We start from the raw sequence: 22,334 nt of genomic DNA, 5'->3' as shown, positions 1-22,334 counted from the left end.
TGCTACAAAATCATGTAGCAACCATATAAAAATACTGATGTTGTTACTTTTTCCAACGTATTGAGAATTTGTCATCCTGAAAGCTATAACCTAATGTAAAACATCCCACTTAGGGTCAGGACACAGAACGCCCGGCATGTGGTACTAATGATAGCTTTCATTTGAAGTGTCAGGTCTGGTCCTTCAAGTCCTGTGATGGAATGATTGTATCCAGACGGTGGATGTTGTTAATGATCAAGAACAATTTTAGTGTTCATATATTAGTACTAAGGGGCGAGTAAAAAAAAAAAAAAAAAGTTTTAAAAACTATTTATTGCACCTCATTTACCACTGACAGAGAAATATGCATGTATGCATAACACGTTATGTGCGAAATATGAGCCAATATGAGCTCAACACCTAATATTACCTAATACACAAGATTTCAGTCAGGGGGTTACATATAATGAGTGATAACATACCACCTTGCCTACATTCTCAAATTTCACGCTTGTAACGTATGCGCTCGTATTACTCTGCCTGTATGGGACGTGCAGTTGACTATTCAGATCTCTTTCCTTGTCCTGAGAGTCATTAGCTGAGGCATAGCCCGACACTCATGGGCTCCAATGCTAAATCTGAGCCGTCTCAGATCTTTAATAGCATTAGTCTTCTTATTTGGGTCAAAAGATCGTATCTGCACCAAAATGGAATCATTAAAAAGGTCAGCTCGGCACACAAAAATAAGCCCTCACCCAACCCCAGATCATGAAAAATGGAGACGCTACAGGTCTCAGAAAATGGCGCCTTTTTTTGTTTTAACCAAGCTTTTTTATATGTTCTGAAAAAAAAAAAAAATACAAAGAGCCTAGACATGTTTGGGGTCTATGAACTCGAAATGACCTGGAGAATCATAATGGCAGGTCAGTTTTAGCATTTAGTGAACACTGTAAATAAAAAAAATGAAAAAAAAAAAACTGGAATTGCACTTTTTTTTACAATTTCACCACACTTTGAATTTTTTCCTCGTCTTTCAGTACATGTAAAAAAAAAAAAAAAAATTATGGCTCTGGGAAGAAGGGGAGCGAAAAACGAAAATCCAAAAACAAAATACCTCCAGGAGTCAAACTGTTTTTTTTTTTTTTTTTTCCCACTTTTTACTAATTTTATCTTCCTCCTTGAAGATGTGATCGTCCAATCACTTGAGGTATATGCAGTGATGCTTCAAGCAGGGTTTCAAAGGATTTCCGTAATGACAAGCACGGGGGTCATCAGTTGACCCCCCTGCTGCCATGACAACCCATTGGCGACCTGCAATCACATTCACCGAGCGGAAGTACTGACACTCACGTGATTGACAGTAGCATTTAACAGGTTAATCACAGGTTGAGCTCCACTCCACCCGGCATTGTTTGAGGCAGGTCCTGGCTGCAGTACACAGAGATCACCTGCCAGGTATGGGGTGGCTTGCTGCGTGAGCCCACGCCATACACCTATTTCCGACATGCGCCGTATACATTATATACATGGCGCATGTCGTGAAGGGATGAACATTGCAGTCTGCGGAAAACAGATCCACTAATTAGCCATTCGTTGTTCTCCCATTTGAAACTTGATCTGTTTTTTGCTTTCTGGAGGTGGAAAAATATTTTACATATTCTACTGGACATGTGAGCGTCCAAGTAATCATTCATTTGACACTGAACCACTACGCAAACAAAGGATCCTTTTCAAATTGGAGAACAATGGATGACTATTACATGGATCTGTTTTTCATAGACTGCAAGGTTAGAAGAACAGATCCAGCTAAAATCAGTTCTTTAGATCGGGACAAAAAAGTTGTCTCTGCACAACATTTTTGCTAACGGATTGCCGCTGGATCCGTTCTAAGTGATGATTACTGGACATGTGAACATAACTCCTGTCTACAGGTTTAAGAACTTTCTCACATGAAGCTCCGCATCAGAAGTAGAAACTGAATAAAGTTTAGTTTTGGAATGACTTTGAGATACACAAGTCCATACGCAATCTGCATTCACCTCTTCGCTTGACATCAAGGACTATTCCTGGAAGAGAGGTATTAAATATTGGTAATTGAGGGTCTGAGTCAAACTTTAAGATGTTTCTTTAACTTCCATAAACTTTGTATGGAGGACTTGGAGGTACCTTGAATAAGTAATTGAACACAATGAATCTGGCTTAGAACCATAAAAAACACTGCTCCAGGTCAGCAGCATATCCCCTGTACGAGCAGTTTGACATCAGAAGCTCTGTGCTGTATAAGGACACAATCCAAATAAAAGAAGATCCGCTCCCTTGTGGATTTCTCCTAGAGAGCAGTGGATCATCTTTGATTTGGATAGTGATTGTTCTGTGGAGATGGACATTATACAGATTTGCAAAACTGAAAAAAAAAAAAAAAAAAAAACAATCACCGGTTGGAATGTAAATTTATAGCAGATGGAGACGACATTTAGGATAAAGAACTAACAACAACTAAAATAGTCTGTACACAAAAATAACAGAGCCTTCCCTTGGTAACAAACCGTTCATGTATCCTACACAGGTAAAATGGTAAGACTGGTGTTGGGACTCTTCTTGTCCATGTCACAGTCACCACATCCTCATCTACGTGCAGCATTCGTGAGTGGCTTACTCCAGGTTGACCACTGCCTGTATGGATTCAGACTGCGTATGGAGGACAGTCAGGTGGCTCAGTGTTGTGGCTATATACACTTCTTGAGGTATTACAGTGCAGTCTGTCTTACAGCCTAGAATAGAGGTAGTATTGTTTTCTTGTAATAAACCCACAGTTCCTGGCACCACAGTCAGGTTCTGGTAGTGACCATTTTCTGGATAAGTCAGCTTCTCTGCAGGCTTCGAGGACTCATCTCCATCTTCAGTCACATCGGATTTTTGCCCTTCTTCTGCTTTAGGATCCAGAACAACAAGGAACGATTTCCAGGGTGTATTTTTATCATGGATCTGTAATAAAGAATATGTGAGAAAAAAGAGCTCATAGAAGGGATCACATAATCGGTGAGATGTTCATAATCTGCGAGAACAGGAATTGTTCGTTTTGGGATTGGACTACATGGTGACTGTGGCCGTACCGGTAGCATGACCAAAGCACACGCTGTCCTGCTTCTACATCACAGGTTCATATGAGGGGATTTAGAAAAAAAAAAAAAAAAAAGGGTCAGATTTTTATCCAAAAAATGTGCAATCTGTTTTTTACGGTAGCAGCTATTAATCATTTACAAACCCATTTACAGATACACTTTCCTATGTTACGAGATTGGAATTTATCCACAAAATTCAGATACTGTTGATCTATATGGCAACCAGTTTTTATTTTTTTTACTCACCCATACACTTAAATGGACGAGTCTGATCTGATTTACAGAAGAAACAAGGGCATGCTGCGATTTTTTGTCACATGCAGATTCGGTCAGTGACAAACAAAAATAAATAAAAACGCTCATCTTCAGTGCCCTATTAAATTACATCGGTCTGAGTGCGATCCATTTTTCTTCACAGACAGCACTCAGACCAAAAAATAAGGTCATGTGAACGAGCCCTAATGCAGGTGAAGGAGGTCACGTTGCAGCCTACAAAGTACTACAAAACAAAAGTCCAGCTTATTCTGCCTTTTTGTGTCTTGCTTGTCACACTTCATCACCTTCCACAAGGTAATCTACATGGGGGCCAGAGCCACTGCATAGCATCAGCCTTACAAACGAGATTCTGCTGATTTGTCCCCATAAAAAAAGGCTACAGTACACAAATGGATCTGATAATAAAGCTCTTCCCATTCATTGAAATAAGGCCGAGCTGCAATACCAGACAGACTGTAGAGAAGAATGGTGGGGTAAAAAAGGAACAGAACCCTTTTTCTACATTGTAGAGAAACGTTTAAAGGGAATCTGTCACCCATTTTTAGTGATATCATGTAAAGATATCATTCAATTGTGTGTCACATAAGGATCTATTAGGAATTTTGATCCCCCCAACCCCGCACCTTTGATGCATAAAATACCTTTTTTTATGTTGGATGAGATGTATGTAAATCACCGCGGTCCGGTCCGATGGGAGGGGCTTATTTGCCTTCTCCCCCCCTCGGCTTGCTGAACGCAACTTCATTTGTGAATATCAAGATATTCAAAATGGGTGACAGATTCTCTTTAACCCCTTTCTGCCATGTGACGTACTATCCCGTCCATGTGCCCTGGGACTTAATTCCCAGGGACGGAATAGTACGTCACAGCGATCAGCGGCGCCCACGTGGTGAGCGCCGCTGATCGCGGCCAGGTGTCAGCTGATTATCACAGCTGACACCCGGCACAATGTGTCAGGGGCCGTCACGGACCACCCCCGACACGTTAACCCCTTGCACACCGCGATCAAACACGATCGCGGTGTATCGGGGGCTAAAGGGAAGCATCGGCAGGGAGGGGGCTCCCTCCGTGCTTCCCTGAGCCCCCCCAGCAGCACAAATGCAGCGCTGCTGCAGGGGGCTCCACCCCTGCAGGTCCCCGAATCCAAGATGGCGACGGGGACCTTCGGGGGCCTGCAGGGAGCTGGCTTCCTCAGTGCCTGCAAAGTGAAGGCACGAGGAAGCCTTGTGCAGTGCCTGTGACAGATCGCTGATCTGTCACAGTGATCTGTGATGTGACAGATCAGCGGTCACATGACAGTTATGTCCCCCCCTGGGACAATGTAGTAAAGTTTAAAAAAAAAAATAAAAAAAAAAAAAAAAAAAAAAAAAAAAAATCGCTAATTAAAAAAAAATAAAAAAATATTCCCTAATAAATTCATTTTTTGGAAATAAACAAAAATAATAAAAGTACACATATTTGGTATCGCCGCGTCCGTAACGACCCACCCTATAAAACTGTCCCATTAGTTAACCCCTTTAGCGAACCCCTTAAAAAATAAAATTAAAAAACGAAGGAAAAAATAATGATTTATTATTATACTGCCGAACAAAAAGTGCAATAACGCGCGATCAAAAAGACGCATATAAATATCCATGGTACCGCTGAAAACGTCATCTTGTCCCGCAAAAAACGAGCCGCCATACAGCATCATCAGCAAAAAAATTAAAAAGTTATAGCTCGCAGACTAAAGCGATGCAAAATAATTATTTTTTATGTAAAATTGTTTTCATTGCATAAAAGCGCCAAAACATAAAAAAAAGACATAAATGAGGTATCGCTGTAACCCTACTCACCCGAAGAATAAAACCGCTTTATCAATTTTACCGCACGCGGAACGGTGTAAACGCACCCCCCAAAAGAAATTCATGAAACGCTGGTTTTTCTTCCCAAAAATCGGAATAAAAAGCGATCAAAAGATGTCACGTGCCCGAAAATGGTACCAGTAAAAACGTCAACTCGTCCCGCAAAAAATAAGACCTCACATGACTCGGTGGGTCAAAATATGGAAAAATTATAGCTCTCAATATGTGGTGATGCAAAAACTATTTTTACAATAAAAAGCGTCTTTTAGCGTGCGACAGCTGCCAAATATAAAAACCGCCATAAATAGTAAATCAAACCCCCCGTTATCACCCACTTAGTTAGGGAAAAATAAAAAAATTAAAAGAAAATGTATTTATTTCCATTTTCCCATTAGGGTTAGGGCTGAGATTAGGGTTAGGGGTGTATTGGGGTTAGGGTTGGAGTTAGAATTGAGGGGTTTCCACTGTTTGGGCACATCAGGGGCTCTCCAAATGCAACATGGCGTCTGATCTCAATTCCAGACAATTCTGCGTTGAAAAAGTCAAATGGCGCTCCTTCCCTTCCAAGCTCTGCCATGCGCCCAAACAGTGTTTTACCCCCACATATGGGGTATCAGCCTACTCCGGACAAATTGCAAAACAACTTTTGGGGTCCAATTTCTCCTGTTACCCTTAGGAAAATAAAAAATTGGGGGCAAAAATATCATTTTTATGGACAAAAATGATTTTTTTATTTTCACGCCCGGGCGTTATAAACTTCTGTGAAGCCCTTGGGGGTTCAAAGTGCTCACCACACATCTAGATAAGTTCCTTAGGGGGTCTAGTTTCCAAAATGGGGCCACTTGTGGGGGGTTTCCACTGTTTAGGTACATTAGGGGCTCTCCAAAGGCAACATGACACCCACAGAGCATTCCATCAAAGTCTGCATTCCAAAACGTCACTACTTCCCTTCCGAGCCCCGACGTGTGCCCATACAGTAGTTTTCTCCCACATATGGGGTATAAGCGTACTCAGGACAAATTGGACAACAACTTTTGGGGCCCAATTTCTCCTGTTACCCTTGGGAAAATAAAAAAATGGGGACTAAAAGATCATGTTTGTTGAAAAAAAAATATGATTTTTTTTATTTTCACGCCCGGGCGTTATAAACTTCTGTGAAGCACTGAGGGGGGGGGGGTTCAAAGTGCTCACCACACATCTAGATAAGTTCCTTGGGGGGTCTAGTTTCCAAAATGGTGTCATTTGTGGGGGGTTTCCACTGTTTTGGTACATCAGGGGTTTTCCAATCGCAACATGGTGTCCGATCTCAATTCTAGCCAAAAAAGTCAAATGGCGCTGCTTCCCTTCTGAGCTCTGCCATGCGCCCAAATAGTGGTTTACCCCCACATGGGGTATCAGCGTACTCAGGACAAATTGCACAATAACTTTTAGGGTCCTGTTACCCTTGGGAAAATAAAAATTGGGGGGTGAAAAGATCATTTTTGTGGAAAAAATATGATTTTTTTAATTGTACCGCTGTACGTTATAAACTTCTGTGAAGTCCTTGTGGGTTCAAAGTTCTCACCACATATCTAGATAAGTTCCTTGGGGGGTCTAGTTTCCAAAATGGGGTCACTTGTGGGGGGTTTCCACTGTTTAGGTACATCAGGGGCTCTCCAAACGTGACATGGCGTCCGATCTGAATTCCAGCCAATTTTGCATTGAAAAAGTCTAACGGCGCTCCTTCACTTCTGAGCTCTGCCATGCGCCGAAACAGTGGTTTCCCCCCCACATATCAGGTATCAGCGTACTCAGGACAAACTGCACAATAACTTTTGCAGTCCAATTTCTCCTTTTACCCTTGGTAAAATAAAAAAATTGAACCTGAAGTATTTTTTTTGTGAAAAAAGTTAAGTCAATTTTTTATTTTTTTTTTTAAATATTCAAAAAAATTCCTGTGACGCACCTGAAGGGTTAATAAACTTCTTGAATGTGGTTTTGAGCACCTTAAGGGGTGCAGTTTTTAGAATGGTGTCACTTTTGGGTATTTTCTATCATATAGACCCCTCAAAGTGGCTTCAAATGTGATGTGGTCCGTAAAAATAAAATGGTATTGCAAAAATGAGAAATCGCTGGTCAACTTTTACCCCTTATAACTTCCTAACAGAAAAAAAATTTGGTTCCAAAATTGTGCTGATGTAAAGTAAACATGTGGGAAATGTTACTTAAGTTTTTTGTGTGCCGTATCTCTGTGATTTAAGGGCATAAAAATTCAAAGTTGGAAAATTGCAAAATTTTAAAAATGTTCGCCAAATTTCCATTTTTTTCACAAATAAACGCAAGTTATTTAAATTAAATTTTACCACTAACATGAAGTACAATATGTCACGAGAAAACAATGTCAGAATCACCAGGATTCATGGAAGCGTTTCAGAGTTATTACCTCATAAAGGGACAGTGGTCAGAATTGTAAAAATTGGCCCGGTCATGAACGTGCAAACCACCCTTGGGGGTTAAGGGGTTAAAGAACGCAGCCAATTTTGGAGAGAACGTCCGATCTACAATGTAAAATGGACCCGTCCCGATACTATGCTGCCCTAATTGAAAATCAAACGTGAAACTTAAACAGAAAGGAAAACAAAAGAAAGTTATAAACTTTACTTTCTTGGAATCAATATTAGTTTTGGCTACTGAAGGAAGGAAAAAAAAAACCTGCAAAACTGCACTGTGCAACAAAGAGCCACAGGCTATCAAAGGCCCCTATATACTGTTATGCTGGTCTACACAAAAGAACAAAGGTCTTACGGAGGTGTGCCTGCGGAGGGTGGACTTGTCAGTAAAGGTCCGCTGACAAGCAATGCACATGAATGGCTTCTCTCCTGTGTGGATCCGTTCGTGCCGTTGCAGCGCGTTCAGCTGAGTAAACTGCTTTCCACATTGTTTACAACAATATGGACGCTCTCCTAATAAGAAGATCAGACAGAATTAACCAAAATGACACATTGCTGTAAATAAGTCTCCTTTAATCTTACTTCGCTTTTCAAATGACTTTTACGGATAACCTGTTATACATATGTACATTTTACCAGTTTTTCCCTAGGCAGGCTCCATGTCAAATTTTCAAGGGCTTTTGATCTAATGTTGGACATGGGAACGACCTGCTATGTCTTCAATAAAAAGCAGAGAAGAAGAGATCCTGCTCCAGTGTGTCTATACCACAGGCTTAGCAGCAGCATGGAGGATATTATAGAGATGCACTGAGCAACTGTGTAGCTGTGAATGCAGCTCTGAAGTAAAACACTTACTAGAAAGCAGCATCACAGTTTCTCTCCCCCTGGCTTTCCCCTGCCCAACACTCTGCTCCTCTTTCCATGGATTTCTAGAGGCAGAATGTAATTTGACTCCTCAGTGACCTGGGTACCTGTCTTACCCTATTCCTATATATTTGACAAAACTAAGCATCTCACACTTTGTGAAAAAGCTTTTTGGAAGAATGGTCTTAATATTCATGTTTCTGACTCAAAAAGCCTGTCCAAGCAGAACCTGGGGTGCATAACTCCTAAAGATAAAACTGCAGCATGAAAAAAGGGAAACAAATAACAGGCCAAAAATCTCTAAAATCCAAATGTGGGTAACATCTTGTTCATGGAGTTGACAAACATACGGATCAAGCACAAAGTGTCTTACATAGAACACGTAAATATAATATAGGGAACCGAGAGCTAGCCACCGCAGAAGCAGCAGATTTACACTCCCTGCTTTGTGTAGAGAGAGGAAAGGAGCGGCCTCTATGAGACATTACTTTTCAAGAGGTTTTCCAGTTTCAGAAAACCTGTGTCCCCCGGTTGCAGTTTGTTTTAAAAAATAAATTGCTTAACTCACCCGCCCTGGATCCGGCTCAGCGTCGCCATGTAACAGTTATTTTTACTGTCGGGTTTTGTAGAGTCAAAGGCGCCCAAAAAAGAGAAAAGTGGCACATGCTCCTCTGATGACACTTTGCAGAAAAGCCTATGCTCCCCCTATTCATCATTGAGAGCTCATGGCAAACACAAAGTTTAACCCCTTCTCGACAACCACCGTACATGTACGGCGCAAGTCGGAAGTGGGTGTATGGAGCGGGCTCAAAGGGTGCCCATCGACATGATTGCGGAACACCAATGGGTTGCTATGACAGCCGGGGGGCTCTGTTGAAGGAGGCTTCTAAAAGGAGAGCGCCATTTTTGCTGCTGCTTCTTGAAGTCTTTATTCACTGTAGAATACAGCTAAAAGTCAAGGGATCTGGTTGCATGCTGCCCGCAGAATAAGAAGGAAAGAAAAGAAACTGTAGAGAGACACAAAAACAGAGCTGTAGCTTTACGTGAGCGTTGGATGTCATGACAGTGGGGCTTCACAGTTACACTGCTGGTTATTGTCCTCCACACTGCTGCTGATCCTGTGCCTGCTACAAAGATCGGGGAGCAGATCTCCTCTTTTCTGTGTACTGTACATTGGAGACATCACAGAATCTAGTCTTCCCCCCTGAAAATTAGAGAAAACCTGCAGAGGGGAAAACTGGGGGAAAATGCAGATACAAGTCATATAATGACCTGAAACAATGTAAATCCTCATAGACAGATTATTCTGAAAGTCATCTGAAACTATAGAGACACTATTGTCACAACCAGGTTCCTCCCAGACAGACGATAGGTTTGTGTTACCGGTGTGCACTTTATTATGCTGGTAGAGGGAATTCCTCTGCGCGAACGTCCTGAAGCAGATATCACACCTAAACGGCTTGGCTCCGGTATGGATGCGATTGTGATGCTTTAGATATTCTTTGGAGGCAAAGCTTTTCCCACAGGTCTCACACATGAAAGGCCTCTCTCCTATGTCAGTACCAGCGGGAGAGAAGACATCCAGATCACTATTACATAAATACATTAATAGAACACTATAAACACAGAGCCAACATAGTCTATTAAAAAACAAATGTTTCTTTATTAAATCATAATGTAGGGAATCACATCTAATACATCTAACAGACAAGAAAATTAATAAAAAGACTCAGATATTAGGTGTAGAGGGTCAATATATACATATAGGGGTAGGGGGAGTCGGTCATCAGAAAGTACTACGTGAAAAATATATATATATTTGTATATGGCTATTTGTAATTATACTGCTTCCTGATACAAATGCTTCCAGACCAATGCCCAAAACCCATAACCTCCTTATCTAACATCACTGAAGGGGAGCTTGCTCATATTCTCTCCAAATCACACCTCACCACTTGTGCACTTGACCCCATCCCAACTCCTCCCCAAATCACCGCCACACTTATCCCATCCCTAACCCACCTCTTCAACCTATCACTAACTTCCGGTACCTTCCCTTCTGCTTTCAAACATTCCACAATCACACCTATCCTCAAAAAGCCAATCCTCGATCTAACAGCCACGTCCAGCCATCGCCCAATATCGCTGCTCCCAATCGCTTCTAAACTCCTGGAGAAGCACGTCCACGCTGAACTTTCCTCCCACCTCTCATCTAACTTGCTCTTTGACAATCTACAATCTGGCTTCCGCCCCCATCATTCCACTGAGACAGCCCTGACCAAAATTACCAACGACCTACATACAGCCAAAGCGAACGGACAATACTCTATACTCCTCCTTCTAGACCTGTCCTCTGCTTTCGACACAGTTGACCACTGCCTCCTACTACAGATCCTCTCCTCCTTTGGCATCAAATACCTCGCCCTATCCTGGATCTCCTCATACCTTTCCAACCGCACATTCAGCGTCTACCACTCCCACACTACCTCCTCATCCCACCCTCTCTCTGTTGGAGTCCCCCAAGGCTCTGTTCTAGGACCCCTACTCTTCTCAATCTACACACTTGGCCTGGGGAAACTCAAAGTTCCATGGATTCCAGCACCACCTTTATGCCGATGATACTCAGATCTACCTCTCTGGCCCAGACATCACCTCTCTGCTCTCCAGAATCCCAGAGTGTCTATCAGCCATATCATATCCTCCTTCTCCTCTCACTTCCTCAAACTCAATATGGATAAATCTGAACTGATCATCTTTCCCCCCCCATCTCACAGATCTTCCTTACCCGACCTTTCTATAACAACTTACAACATCACGCTTTCCCCCGAACCAGAGGTCCGCTGCCTCGGAGTAACCCTTGACTCTGCCCTGTCCTTCAAACCACACATCCAAGCTCTCTCCACCTCCTGCTGCCTCCAGCTCAAAAATATTTCCAGAATCCGTCCCTTCCTCAACCCTCAATCTACTAAAATGCTTGTGCATGCCCTCATCGACTATTGCAACATCCTTTTCTGTGGCCTCCCTGCTAACACCCTTGCACCTCTCCAGTCCATCCTTAAAGGGGTTGTCCGGGCTTTTCACATAATCTCAGTGCATATCTGGGCTGCAGAATGCTGACAAGTAGTAATTTACCTTCTGTGGACAGTTTGCAGGGTTTGCTAGATATCATCTCTTGCTTGTAAGAAAAACGTCCAGGGGTGTGTGTTCTGGCATTGAAATGAGAACTGGTCGTTTCCTCCTACTCTACTAAAAACATGCCCTCTATAGCAACAACCCCACCCTCCATACCAACAGGCCCTCCCCTACCACATGAACAAGCCCTCCTCACACAGTAACAAATCCTCCCCCTCTAGCAGCCTCAGTGCAGAGAGCAGCTGCTCCTCCCCCAGACTCGTGCGAGTCTCTCACATGAAAACCTGGCACTGCTGCCGGCACTCTGACTGGAGCGTGCGGCTACATGTATTTCTATATAGCCGCACGCTCCAGTCCCAGTGCCAGGTTTTTGTGCGAGTCTCTCGCAAGCGAGTATGAGCCCATACAGAGAAAACGCACTGCGGCAGTACATGGCAGCTTGAACCGGGAGGAAGAGGAACAGTGCACTCCTGAAGATGGGAACATGAGACAACCCCTTTAATCAACTGAATATTTGTGAGTATGCAGTGTGTGTCTACAGGAGACACAGATTAGACCCTATATTATCTGCGTCCAGTTTAATAATAGATGTGCTGCAATCATTGTTCATTTTACTTGTTTCCAGTTGTACATCGCTGAGGAATTTGTTGGCACCATATAAAGATTATCATTAATAGTGGATGACATTTGTTACCTGTGTGACACCTTTTATGATAAATAAGCATATGATTCTGTGTGAATTTAGCTTCGCACTCCTCACAGGCAAAGGGTTTCTCTCCAGTGTGGATTCTGTGTGGTAAGGAAAATAAATACAAAATCAAGATTATATATAGATATATAAAATATTACACATCAAGAAAAACTCTGGGGGCTTGTATATAAGGGGCACACAGGTTACAGTAGCCCAAAATACTCACCCAAACTTGGGATCTATTCCCGCTGCGTGCAGCTATCAGTTCTGCATGGACTGAGATTTTCCTCTCCAGCACTTGGGCAAAAAAACCAAAACCCTAATTTTTTAATTAAAAGAGCCATTAAGAACATGGTACAACCATACTGTGCCTGGAAGAGTGTGATACGCGCTGAAAGAAGCCAAACACTCCAGTTTTTACTCAAGGCATAGTGTAATGAATAAGTCCCAGAATGTTTAAAAGTACGCCATGAGTAAAAACCTGACTGTGTGAAACACGCTGGAAAGGAAGGAACCCTCACTCTTTAAAGTCACAGTAGGTTTACATTATGTTTTTAATACATCTAGAATAAAAATATGATTTTTTTTTACCCTAAATGATGGAGTGCACTACATGTATTTCTCTGTATGGACAGCTTACACCTTTAAGCCAACAAAATCCCTGAACTTGGAGTTCAGGTGGATTAGAATGTGGACATGAAGTCAAGATGGACTTCTTATGTCAGACCAGATGTTATAGTACATGCCCTTACGAATATGTCTCACCGCAATACAGGTCATCCAAAGATCTTTGTACACTTATTGATCCACACCTTCCACATTATCGTCAGAATCGCCTATATGTCAGCCCCATGTCTCGAGTGACATAGATGACACCTTGACGTCATCCACAGGCCGTTCCAGAAGAGAACTAGCGCATGAGCAATACATTATCCCATTTCTGGACAAACCATTATTACCATTCTGCACTTGCATCAATCTATAGAATGCACAGACCCACAATGATTTCTCTACCCACAAAAAGGAACGCCCAGTGCACATGTGCCAGCTCACAGCAGCCTATGGAGAAGTCATAGGCGCCATCCACGTTAACTAAGAACTAAGAGAAAAAGGACTTAACGATAATTCTGCCAAACACTTGGAAGGTCCAGACTCGCCCAACGACACTTCACTGCTAACTAAACGAGTAGTCCACTACTAGGACAACCCATTCTCATTCCCCACACTTGGCCCGATAAAATAAAAAGGCTCACTTCCCGTGTCGGCACTTGCGGGGCTCTCGTGAGGTTGGACGCCGGGCAACATGTGTCATGCAATCGGCACTGGTGTCACTGTCCCCACCTTCTGTCAAATTGAACATAAAGAGGAAGTGAGATCAGCTGCAGCCCGGACTTCCTCTTCATGTTGAATTTGTCCGAAGGTGGAGACAGTGACACCAACACTTATTGGACGCCGGGCATCACATGTCATTCCACCGCATCACAGGCCCGGGAACCGCGAGTGCCGACACAAGAGGAACTGCACCGGTGCGGAACGTGAGCATAGTCTTATTTTATCGGGGCCAAGGGTGAGGAATTAGAAGGGGGTTGTCCTAGTAGAGGAAAACTGCTTTAACAAACGACAAATATACTTTACATACTTCATTTTCTAAGGTACAGTTAAAGAGTTATCCCACCAACAACACTTATTTTTCCCAACCAATGGGACCACTGTTCTCATTATTGGTGGGGGTAACATTGGCTGGGGATAAATAAGGGTTTTTGGTAAAACCCCCTTGTGAATGGAGCAGTATCTCTATATATAACCACTAGTGATGAGCAATCGTGCTTGGATAACGTGTTAACCGAGCATGTTCGGGTGTCATCCGAGTATCTTGGGCATGTTCAGATAATATGTGAAATTTCCTGTTGCTGCATGTCTCGAGACTGTTAAACCAGCCGCAACACATGCAGGGATTGCCCGTTTGTTAGGCAATATCCACGTCTTGCAGCCGTCTAACAGCCGCGGGAACTCGACCATATTATCCGAACACACCCAATATACCCGAATAACATGTTATCCGAGCACATTCGCTCATCACAAATAACCACCGCTCCATTCACTATGTATGGAATTAGTGGTCACACACAAAGCTACCACTCTTCCATAGCCCTACAGTAGTATGTGGAGAGGTGGACATGCATGTGCACTTCTGCTCCATTCACATGGGACCCCAATTCTCTGAATTAATGGGATATCCAGAAGTCAGACCCCGCCATCATACAATCCCCAAGCCTTTAGATAGGTGCTAAATATTTGTTGTTGTTCCAAAGTTGCAAGGTGGCCCCAATGATTCTAAATTGTCAGGTGTGAACATGGGAGGTAGGGGGACATAATAGGTTGTTGTAATTTGAATGAAAACTATTCTTTCAAAACACAAAGGTTAAAAAGGATTTTTTTTTTTTACTATTTTTTTAATATTGGCCTGAATTAACAGGCAGGTAGTTGCTACCTGCCTGTCTGTGGTATTTAACACCAATCTCTGTCAGGACAGAGCAGTAACAGCCCGCTTCTGCTGGCAATCCTGTGGCTTCCGCTGATGTCACGATCGATAGAGCAACAGCTTCTCTTCCGCGATACTCAGTTGATAGGGTGTGACTAGCAATGTCATGCTATTGACAGCCAGCTCCCTGCTGTCTAACTGCGGGGAGACAGATTTTGGTCTGCATGACGTTACCAGTCGACAGAGCCGCCCGGAAGAGGAAGAGCTGTTGTTTTGAAATGGAGCAGCTGAATCACCAGCAAGAGCAGTCGATGACCACACAGCCGAAGCGGGGCAGAACTGACAGTTAATTAGCAAGTATCTGCCATTTAGTTTTTATGGCCATAGTAAAAAAAAAAAAGAAAATAAACTTGCTCTAGATAACCCCTTTAAAGTGGATGAGACAAAATTATCCATCCTGACAGCACCATGGAGGACGTCCTTCTAAGCCCTGTTTCACACATCCGTTTTTTGGCATCCGCATGCATCCGTCAGAGTGTGAAAAAACGGATCCGTTTCCGTTTTGCCGCAAACGGATCCGTTTTTTTGACGGATCCGCGGTAGCCGCTAATGGAAGTCTATGGGACAAAAAAACGGATCCTCAAAAAAAAAATAAAAAAATGGCGGATCCGTTTTTTTAACGGAAAACGACAGATTTAGGCGAATTTTAAAAAACGGAAGTGTGATCCAGGCCTTACCCTCAGTGGGACAGGAAACAACGAGTTTAAAAGGACCCTCCCCCACCACCCTTCAGTGATTTTTCAAAGTAACACCTCTGGATGGATGCAAAAAGAAAAATTTCCACATAATTGTCATACAAATGTTACATCACATTATCATGGAGAGTATAACAAAGGAGGGAATTACCCGTGCTGTCAGGATGGATTTCTGGAAACACAATTACCGGTAGGTCTAATTACTGTTTTCCAGGTCATCCACCTGACAGCACCATGGAGAAGTACCAAAGGATGAAGGTTTTAGGGAGGGACTACCGCATGAAGCACTTTTCTACCGAATGCTAACTGCGCTGATACCACATCCAACTTACAATGTTTAGAAAAGGTGCTAGGACTGGACCAGGATGCCGCTCTGCAGATCTGATCTGCTGAAGCCCCCCCTTTTTACACCCAAGAGATGGCCATCGCCCTAGTTGAATGGGCCCTGAGACCTCCCAGGAGGGCTCTTTCCCTGTGCCCTATAGGCTAGACCTATCATTGTTTTTATCCATCTAACAATTGTGGATTTGGAAGCTTTCTTCCCCTTATTTGGCCCTCTATACTGGATAAACAAATTGTTATCCACTCTAGGTATTTAAGAACCGATTCCCTAACGTCTAAGTTATGGTAGACGCTCTCTTTCTGGTTTTTAGGGAGTTGGCAAAGTGAGGGCAGGACCACTTCCTGATTCATGTTTGCTTCTGAAATAACCTTTGGTAGGAAAGCTGGGTCAAGTCTTAAAACTATCCTGTCGTCAAAAGACCTGCATGTATGGGTTCTGAATAGACAGGGCCTGTAGCTCTCCCAGCCTCTTCGCTGATGTAATGGCCACTAGGAACGCAGTCTTGAGAAAGAGCTTACTGACCTCCATCTCATCCGTTAACTCATATGGGTCACTACATAATGTGTTCAGAACTAGATTGAGCTCCCATGGCGGGATTGACCTGCGTATTAGTGGCTTTTGTCTCTGAACGGCCCTGGAGAACCTAGCTACCCAGGGATGGGAAGAGAGAGAGGAATCATAGAATACGCTGAGGGCTGCGATCTGCACTCTCAGTGTACTAGGTCTAAGGGCCCCGTCACACATAGCGACTCACCAGCGATCCCGACAACGATATCACCTTGTCAGGATCGCTGGTGAGCTGTCAAACAGGCAGCTTCACCAGCGATCAGGACCAGCGACATGCGGGTAACAAGCGACGCACGTCGCTTAGTTACCCACAGTGTATCTTAGTTACCAGCGCGCTGATGCAGGGAGCTGGTAACCAAGGTACACATCGGGTTTCTAAGGGGTGCGCAGCACTTAGAAACCTGATGTGTACCTTGGTTACCAGCTCCCTTCATCAGCGCGCTGATAACTAAAATACACATCGGGGTTTCTAGGAGCAGCGCGCCCCCTTAGAAACCCGATGTGTACCTTAGTTGCCAGTTCCTGCTCGCTGGTCTCCCGCCTGTCACACGCAGCGATGCGTGCTGACCAGAGGGAGACCAGCGACCCCAAAAATGTCCAGACATTTAAACAGCGATCAGCGATACCTGGCAGGGAGGCCGGTCGCTGATAGCTGTCACACACAGCGATCTTGCTGCCGAGATCGCTGTTGCGTCACAAATCTTGTGACTCAGCAGCGATCTCGCTAGCAAGATCTGTTGTGAGCTCATTTTCTCCTTCACCTTTGATGTCCGATGAACTCCCTCTGCTGGTGAAAGGAGGTAGTGAAATTGATTTGGATGGGAAAAACCTGTCATCTGAACAGGTGGAGTGTGACTGGACATCCGGAATCTCTGAGTGGATATAAGGCTGCCGACGCCCTGCTGGGTTGCTGGTGATCCTCTCTGCTCTGAGCTCTGGCCTCCAGTTTAGTCCTGTCTACTAAAGCTAAGTTTTTGCTCTGCTATTGTTCCATGAGATTTTGTCTGTTTACTTAGTGTTTGTGTTCAGCCAGCCCTGGTTGGGACTGGCTGAACTCCATTTTTGTCTCTGATCAGTTGATCTCTTTGCTCTGTCTTCACAATATACCTGAGTGCTGATATAGTGATTTTGAAGTCTAGTGACTTCAGGGCCTTTTCTATCAGACGTGTAGGACATTATTTTAGGCAGGGTTTTTGCGTGATTGCAGACAGTTGCTTTTCTTTCCTGTCCTATCTAGTTAGTGAGAGCCCCATCGTTTGCTCAGCCTGTCTTTCTGTCTGTGTTTGTGTTTTCACCATCAATACATGTTGGGGGCTGTCTATTGCTTTGTGGTTTGCTCTGGAGCAGTTTAGATTTCCCCTTTCTTTAGGTTTATTTAGTTCTCCAGCTATGAACGAGGTGTCTAGGACCACCGTAGGAACACCCCACGGTTACTGTTAGTTGCTGTGAATAGGATCAGGGGGTCTGCAATCCGCTAGCAACCAACCTCTCCGGTTTCCTGGACTTAGCTTGTATTTTTGTGTTTTCCTCCCCCGGTGACTCATTCATAACAGAGATCGCTGTGTGTGACGGGAGCTTAAGCCCTCTTTTGAATCCTGACTGAAGGAAGTCAAGGATTCTGGGAATATTTGGATGATCAGTATCCACTGTCATCTCTACACAGAAGCTGCAGATTCTCTTGCAGTAAATAGCGGATGTCACCGGCTTCCTGCTTGCTTGGAGTATTGAGATAACCTCGTCCGACAATCCCCTGGATCTCAGGACCGGCCCATCAGGATCCATGCTGCTATCTTGAGGGATTCTGGCCTCTGAAGAAAAATCAGCCCTTGATGTAGGAGGTCCTTCCTTCTTGGTAGTAGAAAGGGATCGTCTTCTGCTATTTTCTTCAGCAGTGGAAACCAGCTTCTTCCTGGCCAGAATGGTACCACTAATATCACTGTCGCTCCCTCGTCGCATATTTTCCTGAGGATTCTTGGGATCAGGGGGAGGGGTGGAAAACGCGTACAGAAGACCCCTGGTCCATGGTTGGGACAGGGCGTCTACTCCTGCTGGACTCTCCCGAGGGTTCAGAGAGTAGAAGGATTCCACTTTTGCGTTCTGTCGGGTCGCGAACAGATCCACGTCCGGTCTTCCCCAGCGAAGGCATAACATGTTGAATACCTCGTTGTTGAACTCCCACTCTGTCGCAACGATTTCCTTCCTGCTGAGGAAGTCTGCGACCTGATTCTTGGTACCCTCCAGATGCACCGCCGAGATGGACTGGACCCATACTTCTGCCCATGTGAAGATCCGTTCTGCTAGCCGCTGTAATGCTGGATGCCTTGGGTCACCCTGATGACGGAGGAAGGACACTGCTGTTACGTTGTCTGATAAGATCTTCACGTGCTTGTTCTTCAGCCTGGACTAGAACCTTCCATACTGCGTGCAGCTCCCTGAAGTTTGAGGATTGTCTGCCTTCCTCCAGAGCCCCTGAAAGTAGCTTCCTTGCACATGTCCGCCCCATCCTTGTTGGCTTGCGTCTGTGGTGATGGTGACACAGGGGGACTGGATCCATGATACGCCCGATCGGAGATTTCTGGGAATGGTCCACCCGCGTAGGGATCTCCTTACTTGAGGGGACAGCCGTATCTTTCTTTCTAGTGAACACTGTTCTCTGTTCTAAGCTGCTAGGACCGCCAGCTGTAGGTCCCAAGTATGGAACTGGCTCCATTTTACGCAGAATGTCATCAGCCCCAGAATTTTCATTGCATCCCTGATGGAGGTTCGGTTTCTTGAAAATAGACGAATCCTCTCTCTTATGTTTGTCAATTTTACTTCTGGTAGGTAGGACATTCTTGCGCTGGAATCTAGCATGACCCCCCAAGAACTTTATCCTTGGTTTGGGAACTAAGTCTGACTTTTCCTAGTTTACAATCCATCCGAGCTTCTGCAGCGTGGAGACTACGGACTGACAGTCGATTCTGAGTTGCTCTATTGAATCTGCTACTACCAAGAAGTCGTCTAGATAGGGGATCACCGTGATATATCTTTCCCTTAGGTAGGCTACTACCTCTATCATAAGCTTGGTAAAGATCCTGGCTGCTGATGCCAGGCCGAAGGGGAGGCAACGGAATTGATAATGATGTAACCTGCCTTCCCTTTTTACCGCAAACCTTAGTTATTTTTGATGGTCTGGATGAATCGGAACGTGGTAATATGCACTCTAAGTCTAAAGTGAACATTACCAAGTCTTTTCCTAAGAGATGTATTGTGGATCTTATGGACTCCAGTTTGAATTTTTTGTACCTCAACCAAGGGCTTGAGATTTATTATCGTCCTTGATTCCCTTGATGTTTTTTTTTTTTTGTTTTTTTTTAAATCGAAAAGAGGCTTGAGTAATGACCCCTGCCCTCTTCTTGAATAGGAACTGGACTGATTGCTGCCATCTTTAGGAGGTCCTGAATGTCTGACCATATGAGGGAGGCTGAAGATATAGGGGAACTGGTTACAAGGAATCTTTCTGGTGGGCGGTCCTCGAACTCTATCCTGTACCCTGGGCAGTAACCTGAAGAATCCACAGACTCGTGTAAATCTTTTGCCAACTCTCCAGGAACATGGTCAGCCGTCCCCCCACCCTGATGGTGTCATTTCCCCCCCCCCCCCAGAGCCTGATCCTGAGAAGATAGACTCTATTCCTTCCTCTGCCTTCTCCGCCCTTGGGACAGCTCCATCGTCCAGACTTCCCTTTCCCCCTATAGTCTGATATCTGGTTATAACGGGGCCTCCGAAAGGGCTGGTATTTTTTACGCTTTTCCTCAGGAAACCCTTTTTCTCATCAGAGGCCTTCTCTAGAATGTAGTCTAGGACAGGCCCGAATACCTTTTCCCCTGAGAAAGGGATGGAACAGAACTTGTTCTTTGTGTGTCACCCGACCAGCTCATTAGCCAAATGGCTCTTCGAGGTGCGTTGGACAGAGATTGATTTCTGGCTGCGAACCGCACTGACTCCGCAGATGCATCAGCCAAGAATCCCGTAGCTAATTTTAACAGGGGAAGGGATTTTAAATGCTCCTCTAAGTCATCTACCCACAGGTGCATGGAACGTGCTACCGATGTCGCTGCAATATTTGCGTGTATTATGGCTGCCGAGGCTTACCATGTCTTTTTCAGGAGCCCCTCGGCTTTTCCGTCCATAGGCTCCTTCAGGTTAGAGGAGTACTCGAAAGGGATAGCCGTTCTTAGAGACATTCGCCACCGGGATGTCTATCTTGGGGACTTCTTCCCATATCTTGACCTCCTCCGTGTCAAATGGCAGTCGTAGTCTAAAGTCTCGAGGGATAGTGAGTCTTTTTTCTACCTCCTCCCATTCTTCTAGAACCATGAACCAAATATGAGGTTTTACAGGAAAAACCATAGATGTCTGTGAACGCAGCCCCCCAAACATCTCATCCTGTGCGGAGAGGGTTTTAAAAGGCTCCTCTATCTGCATGGTGTGCCATATTTCCCCCGAGAAGCTCCTCAGTGTCAGCTGAGGAAAACAAATATCTTTTACCCCTCTCTGGAGGATCCATATTTGACCCTCCTTCCTCCGGGTCAAATACGGAGAGGTTCTCTTCAGAAGATGTATCCGACTCTCTCGGTGTCACGCTCACACCTTGGCTGATGGGCACGAGCCGGAGGGGGTTGTGGCTCCACTGTGCCTCAGACCAGACTACCCTGTAAGGGGCGTGACTACGACAGCTACCTCAGTCTTCACTGGAGCCTCTGATGGTGAGGTCAGGCTGTGCGGCAGGTAGCTGCCGGGTGCCACTCCAGGGTGGCGTCTGGCTGTGGCTGCTGATCCCACTCACTCGAGGACAGGACACCTGGTCAGGTGCAAGTGACAGGTTGGCTGAGACACAGGGCAAGCGGGCACAGCTTGGAGACACAGGGCAGGCGGGCGTGGTATGAGAAGAAAAAGGTGCAGAGCACAGACAGGGAGGACACAAGGAAAGACACAGCAGGGAAGGAAGGCCATAGACAAGGAGACAGTACAAGACAAGGTACAGGGACAAAGACTCAAGGACCAGGATATTCTGCCTCCTGGCAGGCGGAAGGACAAATAAACACAAAGCTAGGACTAAGACACAGAGACCAGGATATGAAGCCTCCTGGAGGGCAGACAAAGAATACAAAGCAAGGCTAGGAGTATTCCTCCAGAGAAGGAGATACACAGAACATGGCCTGGCTTCCTCAGCAGCAAAACACTAACTGAGTTTTAGACATTGCACAGGCAATGTTCAGTGGGTGTGGAGGATCTAAATAGTCGAGGGCTCTAGATAATTGGTCAAGGACAGATTGAACAGGTGCACCCTGACTGCATAAGAACCAGAGAGTTCTGGCGTCACCCCCTATACACACATAGCCAGGAAGCATACAGGAGAGCAGAAACACAAGGCACAGAGCATAGGACTGGCAGCAAACAGAATTCACAGCATGACCCGGAGCAGTGAGTAAGTTGGTGTGTGGGGGATGGGAGGCCATGCAGTGATGCCAGCAGGGTTGATACACTCGGTCTCTTCTGGGATCCCTGGGTGTCTGCCGGGATGGCCTGGGGGTATATGAGATCTGCCACTGAAGCCTGCACCTCCTGCCTTATGATGGATCTCATGTTTGTAATAAGGGCAGCTTGTTCTTCCTCTATGATCCGGCCAGTGCATGCTTTACAGAGGGGTTTCTGCCAAGCGTTTGATAGTTTCTTACTGCAGACTGGGCACTTTTTACTTTTCCCCGGCTTCTTTTCATCCTTTTTTTTACAGCTGTTGCGGTGGATGCTCCTCCCTAAAAGACACAGCGTATATGCCCTGTGGTTTCTAACATGTGTCATGGCCAA

General features: G+C 44.7%; 1 protein-coding gene across 3 annotated transcripts in view; it reads right to left on the bottom strand.

Moving 5' to 3' along the window:
- Nucleotides 1-2,412: 2,412 nt before the first annotated feature.
- The window catches only part of GZF1 (GDNF inducible zinc finger protein 1), a 28,611-nt gene continuing 8,689 nt past the window's right edge, over nt 2,413-22,334 (bottom strand). For all 3 annotated transcript variants that reach the window (XM_073553897.1, XM_073553896.1, XM_073553898.1), the window contains exons 3-6: nt 12,341-12,435; nt 9,898-10,065; nt 8,006-8,163; nt 2,413-2,964 (exon numbers count right to left, since the gene is read on the bottom strand). In XM_073553897.1, coding sequence (XP_073409998.1) covers nt 2,632-2,964; nt 8,006-8,163; nt 9,898-10,065; nt 12,341-12,435 — 754 coding nt within the window. In that variant the 3' untranslated portion in view covers nt 2,413-2,631. The remainder of the gene's footprint in view (nt 2,965-8,005; nt 8,164-9,897; nt 10,066-12,340; nt 12,436-22,334) is intronic.

The sequence above is a fragment of the Dendrobates tinctorius genome, unplaced genomic scaffold (assembly GCF_039654945.1).
Source record: "Dendrobates tinctorius isolate UK_male_01 unplaced genomic scaffold, ASM3965494v1 ptg000203l, whole genome shotgun sequence".
In the NCBI taxonomy this organism is placed as follows: Eukaryota; Metazoa; Chordata; class Amphibia; order Anura; family Dendrobatidae; genus Dendrobates; species Dendrobates tinctorius.
The sequence above is the reverse complement of the archived record's forward strand: the minus strand, read 5'-3'. Positions and strand labels throughout refer to the sequence as shown.